Genomic DNA, 11067 nt, shown 5'->3' on the forward strand with positions numbered 1-11067 from the left:
CAGCCTCCATAGCACGCTCAAGCCACCCCCAGTCACGCTGGCTACGACGTGTGCCCACGCGAGCTCTCCTATCAACCCGCCTCCTGTCCGGCACGTCGTCAGGCCGATCCATCTCAGGTACTCGCCCAGCTCCCCGCTGTGAGGCCTCAACAGGAATAGCAACGGCTCTCGGATCGCCCAACTGCGGATCCGGAGACAAAAATCTCTTCCCGTGCTGACTCCACCAATCCAAGAACTGATGCGACGGACCAGGGTCAGCAACAACATCGAATCTCAGCACGCTCTCCGTACGGTCGTCCCAATATTGATGCCACTTCTGCAAATGGGACGGGAACCATCGAACGCCGCCTCTGCCGTCCTTCGACATCAGAAAGTCAATGTTCAGGGCGGCCTGTGGACGGGGCTGCACCCCTCCAAACTGCGGAAGAACCCTGTCTACCTGATGCCATTCTATGACGGCAAAGTAGATAAGCGATGTAACAGACCGCCACAGCACCATATGCCGAGGCTCCAAAACCTCGGGATGCACGACCTGAAGTACATCGGGGCTACTGTACGGCATCCAGATAAACTGAACCCAGAACGATACAATGTCAGGGCAACTCGTGATCCCAACTCGTAAATTGTGGTTAAATAAAAAAACTTATTAAGTAACATACTGACCTCTCTATCCTGCAACCGGTCTATCCAGAGCCTCCACGTCTGAACTCTAGGACCCTTCTCGCTACTGGAAGGGATGTAACCTGACCACCTGCAACATGCACATGTGTTACCGCTACTTATATGTGTGCTTAGGGTATCCAATACATTATGAATGAACACGCGGTTATGTGTAGTAAATTGAAATAGACAAAGATTAGTAAAGTACCTCGAGGCCAACGGACAGCTGAACATCTCAAATCCTGCAGGCCTAAACCGAGGAAATCGCCAGAAAATCCATGACTGAAGTAGCTGAAGTGGGCCCGCTAGCTTGATAACATTTCTGTTCGCCACACGGCACATGCACCGGTACAACCATGCCAGTGCTGCAGAACCCCAGCTGTAGGTCCCCATCTCCTCCAGCCTAGCTACAAACGGAAGCCATCTGATGTGAACGCGGTTGCCCGACTTGTCCGCAAAAAGCTGCGTGCCCAACAACATCATGATGTACGCACGGGCATAACGACGCACAATATCCTCATCAGCTCCCTCCGGGCACTCACCAAACGTCTCCTGAAACCAGCTGCAGTTGACCGCATACTTCTGAACCTGGCTAGGAGGAGGTACCACTCCAAGCAACTCCTCGAACCAAACCCAGGCTGGACGGCCACCCTCGATGTATACATCGAACTCTGATAGGCAGCCGCTGACGTAACGCCCGTCCACTGGCAAACCCAGCTGGTATGCCACGTCCTGCAGTGTGATCGTGCACTCTCCGAACGGCATATGAAACGTGTGCGTCTCCGGACGCCATCGCTCAACAAACGCACTCACAAGGGCCTCGTCCAACCGGAACCATCTATCATTCAGCCTTGTAAGATGGTAAAGACCAGCCATCTGCAGGTACGGAACGTATCTGTCATCCAGGACCATGCCCTGCTGCCGCCGCATGCTCCTGATGCATCGCTGAGGCTGCGAGTTCGAACCAGGCTGGTTCGATTTACTTTCAATTTTTTCTTTGAAATTCGAACTGCTCTGGTTCGATTTATTTGAAGATGAAGTTCGAACTAGCCTGGTTCGAATTACATAAAAATATGATTTGGCTCATTGCTGTATCGATTTTCATTTTGGCTCATATAGGTAAATTTGGATTGATGTTGGCTTATTATAGTATTTTGCCCTATTTATTATATTTAATATTATATAATTATTTTAGTGATAATTAATAAATATTAAATAAAATAATTTTTTAATTATTTTTTATTTTTTAATAGAGTAAAGTATATTTTTTATCTCTAAAGTTTGACAAAAATTTCAAAAATACCCTTAAGTTTTATTTTGTTTCAATTTTCTCTCCTAAGTTTTGGATTTGCATCAAATATACTCATGACGTCTAATTTTTCAAAAAATTTAAGACCGATTTAACAACAATTTCATAATAACAACCCCTCAACACAAGTAAATCAAATATAATTTTCATGCATTATTGTTAGATTGGTCTTAAATTTTTTGAAAATTTAGCCGTCTAGGGTATATTTGAAACGAATCGAAAATTTTTGGGACAAAATTGAAACAAAATAAAATTTAGAGGTATTTTTAAAACTTTTATCAAACTTCAAGGACAAAATAAAAATATAATTTAGTAGTAAAAATATAATTTATATTTTAATAAAGAGAAAAACTCAAATCAGCCCCTGACAATTACCTCGAAAGACAACGAGGCCCCTGACAAAAAAAAACTCCAATTCGGCCCCTGACAAAAAAAAAAAAAAAAACCCGGCCCCTGACAATTACTTCGAAAGGACAACGAGGCCCCTGTGCCTTCTAACTCTTTTTTTCCGTCAAGGACAAATAAAAAATACTGACATAGAGACCTAAACTAAGGCATGTGTCAATCAGTTGTTCATGTATACAAAGAAGACAAATTAGTGCCTGGACCTGAGACCCCCCAAAACGCAGCATTTGAAATTAGAAGAAGGTCACAGATGAATTCTAAAGATGGATTCCCTATTCCCGTGCCTCCAGAACCTTATTGTTTGTACTCTATGACATGAAAAAATTATATACCCTTAACCTAAAATGTTAGTTGTAATTAGTACTGTGAATTTTATTTTTCTAAAATGAAAATTCATATTAGTGGTTCTTCTCACTATTCTTTCTCTGAACTTCTAATTTCTTCTCTACTTCACTAATTTTATCACTTTCTTTAGCTTCGTTCTATTTCTTTTTTTCTCTTCATACCTAGACTCATATAACAGAGTTGATGAGAGTGCTTTGCCTCTACCGTAGTTCTTCATGATGATGCAGTGAGCGTAGAGTAGGTAAAGACTCCGATCACGAGATTAGGTGTGGAAGGTGATCAATTCACATCTCAGAACCTGTTGCATGTAGAATTTAATGCCGAACTCACATTCAGAACCAACAATGGCAAATCCAATGACTAACTTTGACCTCCAAGCGGTTGTGAACTTGGTAAATAAGGTGAACCAGTTTCAATCCGCCACATATCAAGCAAATTTGAGTCCTATTATAGATCCTGTGAGTCCATACTTTCTTCATCCTGGAGAGAATCTAGGAGTTCATTTGATTTTAACTGTTCTTGGACTCAATAACTATCATGTATATTAAAGAAGAATGTCTAGAGCTCTCAAATCTAAGAATAAAATACAGTTTGTTGATGGATTTATCACCAAACCAGGGAGAGATGATCCTCTATACAATATATGGGATAGAGGTAATACATATGTAGTGTCATGGCTAAATCTTTCTCTGAGTTCGGATATTGCACAAAGTGTGATTTGGATTAATGTAGCTATAGACCTATGGAATGCTCTAACACATAGGTATTATCATGGAGATATTTTTTGAGTTGCTGAATTACAAGAAGAATTTTTTATAACAAGGCAAGGAGACCTCACCATCACAGCCTATTTCGCAACGTTGAAAAGTATTTGGGAAGAATTGGACAATTTCAGTCCAATTCCAAATCGCAAGGTGAGCGCCGGGATGTGTAATTGTGGACTTGACATTATGAGAAACCAGTTGGAAGAGACTTATCTAGTGCATTTTTTGAGAGGTCTTAATGATCAGTTTGCAATAGCAAGATCTCAAGTAATATTGATAACGCCACTTCCTAAGGTCGATGCTACTTTTTCATTGCTCCTCCAACAAGAAAGACAAAATTCTAATTTGAATGATTGTAAGGCACTGATAGCTAATACCAATTTCAAAACTAATACACAAAACCACCAATCAATGAGAGATGGAAGAAGTTTTCGAGAAAGAGGAGGAAGAGTAAGTGGTGGCACAGGTGGTAGGAGTTATAAGCAATGCACCTTTTGTGAAAAATCTGGACATGTTGAAGATGTATGCTATAAAAAGCATGGACTGCCACCACATATGAGGAATGACAATAGGAGCAACATGATAAACAGTGAAGTTGCAGCTGAGAAGGTTGAGAAAATCAGCAATACTCCTCCACAAGGACTCAATGGTGATGGATCTGAGATTTATTTCTCTGCAAATCATAAACTAGCATTGTTAGCACTTTTGGACAAGGAAGGTTCACAACAACCAACTCATAATGATAGCAACCAAGACATCACATTGCCATCAAGCCAAGGTATAGCATTTATCATGTCTTTATGTACTTTTAGTCCAAACTCTTGGGTGATAGACTCAGGAGCCACTGAGCATGTATTATCTTCTATTAGTGCCTTTAGTACCTTATATCATATCAAGCCTATGCACGTTAACCCTCTAGATGGAATATAAACTGTTATTGACATAGCAGGAGCTATTCACTTCACAAGTCAATTTTATTTAGTTCATGCATTGTACATACCAAACTTTAAGTTCAACCTCATTTTAGTCTTCAAACTGACATCAGATCTTAATTGTCAATTCATTTTTAATTATTCTAACTGTGAGATACATGATCGGCTCTCCAAGGGGATGATTGGAGTAGCTGAACAAAGAAGAGGCCTGTACGCCTTTGAAAATCTTTTAACAACTGCATTCACTATATCCACAAATAATGCATCAACACTGGCTACTCTGGTTTCTCCTTGTGATTCCAACAAGAGAAATAGAGAGACATTATGGTATTTTAGACTAGGACACATTTCAGATAGAAGAATGAAAATAATGCAAAAATGTTACTCATGTTTAAAGAATAAAGGATATGTGGATCCATGTGACTCATGTCACTTTACCAAGCAAAAGAAACTTTCTTTTCCATCAAGTTTGTCACAATCTGAAAACTTGTTTGAGCTTGTTCATATAGATATATGGGGGCCACTTGGTACTTCCTTTATGAGAGGATATAGATATTTTCTTACTGTAATAGAAGACAAAAGTAGATTTACATGGTTGTTTTTCATGAAATCAAAGGATGAAGCCTCTTCTCTTGTGCAAAATTTTGTGAAATTAGTTGACACTTAGTTTAATATCAAAGTAAAAAAAATTAGGACAGACAATGGTGCAGAGTTTAAACTGACTTCTTTCTACAATTCAAATGGCATCTTACATCAAATAACTTGCGTTGAGACACCTCAACAAAATGGTATTGTAGAGCGTAAACATCAACATATACTTGAAGTAACTAGAGCTCTAATGTTCCACTCTGCTATGCCAAGATGTTTCTGGAATTATGCGGCTGCACAAGCAGTCCACATAATTAATAGGATTCCAAGCACTTTGTTACAAAATCACTCTCCCTATCAAATTTTAAAGAACAAATTGCCAAAAATTAATTATTTGAAAGTCTTCAGGTGCTTGGCATATGCCTCCACACTCACTGTTCATAGGACAAAGCTTAATAAGAGAGCACGCAAGTGTGTGCATATTGGTTATAAATCGGATGTAAAAGATTACATACTCTATGATTTGTCAAATAGAGAAATTTTTGTGTCAAGAAATGTGGTTTTTTAGAAAATGTATTGCCGTATCAGACATTTCACTTTTCTACTCATGATTCCATCATTCAAACAAATTTCACACCACCACAACGCTCTACACACATTCATTATCTCATTCGATATAGGCATTTCATTTGATCATAGCATTACTTCACAGAATTTCACACTTGAATCTGGTCTCAATAATCAATTGCACACTCATCATAATATTGCTGAATTACATGGACCGACTGTTGATCTCATTCCCCAGGGCATAGATACTGATGCATCAGAGTTTGATTGTACACATTTATCACATTATGAGAATGTACAAGAAATTAGAAGATCAGATAGAATGAGGAGGCCTCCCTCCTATTGGGAAGATTTTCATTGCATGCTTGCTGCCTCACATGAATTCCCTATCTCACACTTAGAATTTTTAAAAAATGATTTTTCATCCCCTTGTCAAACCTACATCTGCATTAGTTGCATCCATGCATACAGAACCAAAAACCTATGATGAAGCTATTGTGGATCCTAATTGGAAGGAGGCTGTTAATAATTAACTTTCTGCTTTGGAAAATAATAAAACTTGGATAATCACTAAACTTTCTGCTGGTAAAAGAGCTGAGGGTTGTAAATGGGTGTTTAAGCTCAAGCTTCACCCTGATGGCACCGTAGAAAGGTATAAAGCGAGGCTCGTGGCACAGGGGTTCTCTCAAACTCAAGGTGTAGACTACAAGGACACCTTCAGCCCAGTTGTGAAGATGAATACCTTTCGTATTGTTATGTCCATTGCTGCTGTCAAGGGTTGGCATTTACATCAATTAGGCATAAATTTAGATGAGACAGTTTACATGAAGTCACCCCTGAGTTACAACTTCCAGAACTTGGTTTGGTTTGCCACCTTGATCATTCTCTCTATGGATTGAAGCAAGCAAGTAGGCAATGGAACACCAATAAACTTGCTGCCTCTCTTGTTGTTGTTGGCTACACCCAATCTAAACATGACTACAACATGTTTACTAAGTGCTCTCCATGTGGGTTTACAATCATTTTTGTCTATGTTGATGATCTTGTGCTCGCTAGGAATAATTTGAATGAAATCTCTCGAATGAAAGGGTATTTACATGATCTGTACAAAATTAAAGATCTGGGTGAACTCAAGTATTTTCTTGGTATGGAAGTCGCTCGAAGCAAGAGGGGGATTGTTGTGTGCCAGCGCCAGTATTGCCTTGATCTCCTCCAAGATTATGGGATGATGACAGCAAAGCCAACTTCAACCCCTATTAACTCACATCACCCTTATCGAAACACACAGGGACTCCACTCACATCAAATTCAGAATATAGAAGAATCATTGGATATCTATTGTATCTCACAAACACAAAACCTGAAATCTGCTATGCGGTTGAAAAATTAAGTTAATTTTTGGGATTGTGCTACGGACAAACATTTTGAGACTGCACTAAGGGTCCTAAGATACTTAAGGGGAGCTTCAGCCAAGGGATTGTTCTTCTCAGCCAATACAGACCTCACTCCATCCGAATTTTTAGATAGTGATTAAGGGACATGTTCAAATTCAAGGAAGTCAGTCACGGATTACTATATATTAGTTATATCTAGTGTTGAGGAGTTGTGCAATAAATAGAGCACCTAACCAAAATCTAACTAAGCAGAGAAGCAATTCATAGTTTTGTGTGAATGAGTGCAATATTATAGAATAATTAAAAATTAGATATTGTGAATGAGTGGAAGAAAATATAAAATGTCCATCCCTGTGATGGTTTATTTTATTGCATATTAGGGTTCCCATCTTAAAAGGTTCAAGGTCTATATATTCCACTGAAAAAGTGAAATATGTTAATTTATTACATCACTTTCTGAAATAGGACTTGTCAGCGTGAGACATAATGGTCTGAGAGTCAAAATATGCAACATAGTAAAAACTCTTGGCCACCAAGAAGAATGAACTCTTAATGCCATCTTGGGAATTTTGGAGCACTACTTGCACAAACTCTTGCATTTCTGATTCTATTTCTGGTGTAGTGGTGGGTTTGGTTGCAATACTCAGTTCATTTTTTCCCTTCTCACTTTGGTAATCTTTGAGCTTATGGCAGACTTTGTTAGTGGCTTTGAGTAATCTTTGGTACTGAGAATTTAGCTGTAGCTCTTGTAACCAATCACCAGCCATTAAATTTATAGTTTGCACAATCAACTCTGCTTCTCTTTTGGAGCTGCTTCCTTCATTTTGCCAACTAAACAACCAACTCTGCCACTGACCAATTCAGGAATAACAAATTTTCAAAAGAGACTAACCTCTCTTATTTGTTACATTGTGTTTTTATTTTCATTTTTAATATTTTTTATTTAAGATTTTGTAAAAAATAATAAAAATTTTCTTCCTTTACCTTTCACAATATAAAAACAAAATGTTTTGTTAAACTAAACAAACTGTAAATTTTGTTGTGTTCCAATCACAAGGAATAAATAAATAAATAAATAAAAACTCACAATTTGATTCAAATAATGGGAAATTTCCTGTCCATGATTTTGAAAGAACTCCAATCCAAGATAGTCAAGAGTTATCAGCAAAATCCCAAGAAGTTGCTCGTTTTTGTTGTTCTTATCAAGCCTCCTGCAGCATGGGTTGCATATTCACCACACATTCAAGTTTCTAAAAGATGTATAATAGAATAAAGAGCAATGTTACTGGACGAATAAAATTATGAGGAGTGTTAGGTGCAATCAAATTTTGTAATTTGTAGTCATAAATTAGTCATCATTAATGTTTTTAACGGTGTAAGATTACATCTAATGATATAGGATTGGCATTTTTCTTTTACTGGTTGTGTGCTTACCAGATTTTAATAAAATTGCTAGTCTCCTAGATTTTTTCCTAAAGGTATTATTTTTGACTAACTTTTAGCCAAACATTCTATACTTTGTATACTCCATTTTAGACCCTAAATACTAAAGTTTAACTCCTAAGCGTATAAAAATAAAGTATTAGCTAAAAATGTTGGCTAATATCAATAAAAGGTATGTCTCTAGCAGTTCTTGACCTTCTCAAATTTAATTTGTCTCATTTTAAACATTTTTTTACATGTACGTCCGTATATCGGTTAGGTCAGTACAATTAAAGTTACATTTGATTTTTTTATTAGGCCTAACAGACCCAAGTGAACAAAGGAATTGATGTGTCTAAATTTTAAAAAATTCAAGAATTTAAATGTATTTTAAAATTTTTCGAAAACTTAAATATCCGTAAACTAAAAGTCCAAGAATTTATTTGTCTTTTTTTCTAATATTTATTTACCTGTTTGACAAGTCTTGTCTGTTAAAGTTGTTATTGAGTTGTTCTAAAATGACCTTCCTTGCTTCATCATGGTTGATATGGAACTTGAATGCATGAATCAAAGTTACGGTTTTAGCCCATGCGAGTCGCTCTAACCACCTTTGAGGTTCAAATATGCAAGCTGCTGCCACAAAATAAGCTTGGAGAATACTCTCTTTGCTCACTCCAAAATCCTCCAATCCTGTTTCCGAGTGCCATCTAACAATTTCCATTGCAAAATTTAGAAGCACGTCAATTTTCAATACACATATCTTATAAAATAATAATTGAGTGCCTCACCGTTGGATTTTCTCCCATTCTGCAGAGTGCACTGCTTGACTCTTGCTGTAATCCAATTTGGCAAGTTCAAGATAAATCTCGTTGTTCACACTAGGCAACCTGCCAACAATAAACAAATACATAAATAAATAAACTGAAGAGATGGCGGCATGTGCAGCACACAAAAATAAAGTGTATAATTAGTTGTAAGTTATTGTGGAACTGGAACAGGAAATATGACTAAAGCTCTAAAGAGGATCTTGATATTGGTCTTGTGCACAAAAAAAACGTCTTTAAGAATGACTTAGACTCAGGTTAGCTTTTAACTTGTTTTCTCCTTTAAATATTGTCTTTTATTCGGTCTTTAGAAAAAATAAAAAATAAAAAACAAGTAATTTCTTTAATTTTTGGAACAATTGATAGATAAAAGTGAATATTTAAATTAATTAAATAATAATAAATACTTAAAAAAATTTATTAAAAACTAAATTTTAAAAGACAAGTAACATTTTTTATAATTATATAAAAAATATAATTACACATTACACGTCTTACGTTATGATTTAATTACGTGAATAATATTACTGTAACAAGATGTCCTACCATTTATGTATGCATGTTATGTATAATTGATCGAGCTGTCACTACTTTATTTATATGTGATCAAATCATGATATAAGACATGTACTAAAAATTTACATCATCAAATTACATTAGCAAACCGTTAATGAAAAATGGAACGTAAGTTACATCAGTCAATTTTGTATATACTTTTTATGCAATTGAAATTTTAGAGATACAATTTTACTATACAAAATCAATCTTAGAAATCACTTTTGAACTTTAATCGAGAAATATATAGGGCCAATGTTTTTAGCGAAGAAAAATAAACATTAATAGTGTTAATATTTAAAAAAAAAGGTAAATGTGAGAGAAAACTATTAACGACTTAATATTTATCATATTATATAGGGATAAGTATTGTTTTGGTCCCTAACGTTGAGGGTCAAAATCGAAACCGTCCCCAACGTAATTTTAGATTTAAAATAATCCTTAACGTGTTTTTTCATATTAAAATCGTCCTTTTAATTTTTTCTGGACAAAAATGCCCTCCACGACCATCAGCACCTTTACCTCAACCACCACCAGCACCTTTACTCCCACCAGCACCACCACCAGCTCCTTTACCTACCCTCCACACCAAAAAAAATAACATCAATAAAATCAACACAAATTCAACAAATCCAGAAATCAGAAATTTAACAAATCAACCCAAATTCAACAAATTTAACAACCAAATCAAAAAACAACAAATCAAAATCAGAAGCAGATGCAGTCACAGATGCAGAAGCAGAGACAGTCATAGAATCAAAAACAGAAACTCAAACAGAAGCAGATGCAGAAGAAGAAGATGCTGATGCAGAAGCCGAAACTACAGAAGCAGATGCAACAGAAGAAGAAGCAGAAGAAGCAGATGCAAAACCACCGGCGCAGAGCCACCCATCATCACCAGCGGCAGCGACGGAGCGTGCGAGGACCGGCGACGCACTCCACCCTCGGTCCCTCTCTCTCCTTGGCCACCCATCACCCGCGGACCGGCGACGGAGCGTGCGCGGACCAGCTCAGCCTCGGATCCCTCTCTCTCTCCTTCGCGCGCCGCCCTCCTCGCGTCGTGCTCCTCTTCCCGGCGACGCACTCCACGGCGGCAGAAGCATGCATGAACGGTCCTCCCCTCCACTGGCGCTCCCTCTCTCTTTCCCCTCTTCTCTTCTCCCCCGTCGCAGCCCCTCTGCTTTCTTCTTTCTTCCGGCGACGGCAGCTCCAAGCTTCACCGGCGCCGTCCTCTCCCTCCTTCCCCTTCCCCCTCTTCCTTTCCCCTTTCCCCTCTCCCTTCCCCTCTCCCTCCTCTCCCCC

General features: G+C 37.9%; 1 protein-coding gene across 1 annotated transcript in view; it reads right to left on the reverse strand.

The window, feature by feature from the left end:
• LOC107645483 (ent-copalyl diphosphate synthase, chloroplastic) overlaps positions 7300-11067 on the reverse strand; it is a 21054-nt gene continuing 17286 nt past the window's right edge. The window contains exons 11-14 of the mRNA XM_016349519.2: positions 9175-9273; positions 8857-9093; positions 8052-8175; positions 7300-7815 (exon numbers count right to left, since the gene is read on the reverse strand). Of these exons, the coding sequence (XP_016205005.1) occupies positions 7414-7815; positions 8052-8175; positions 8857-9093; positions 9175-9273 (862 nt within the window). The 3' untranslated portion in view covers positions 7300-7413. The remainder of the gene's footprint in view (positions 7816-8051; positions 8176-8856; positions 9094-9174; positions 9274-11067) is intronic.

This window comes from Arachis ipaensis, chromosome B01 (genome assembly GCF_000816755.2).
Source record: "Arachis ipaensis cultivar K30076 chromosome B01, Araip1.1, whole genome shotgun sequence".
NCBI lineage: Eukaryota > Viridiplantae > Streptophyta > Magnoliopsida > Fabales > Fabaceae > Arachis > Arachis ipaensis.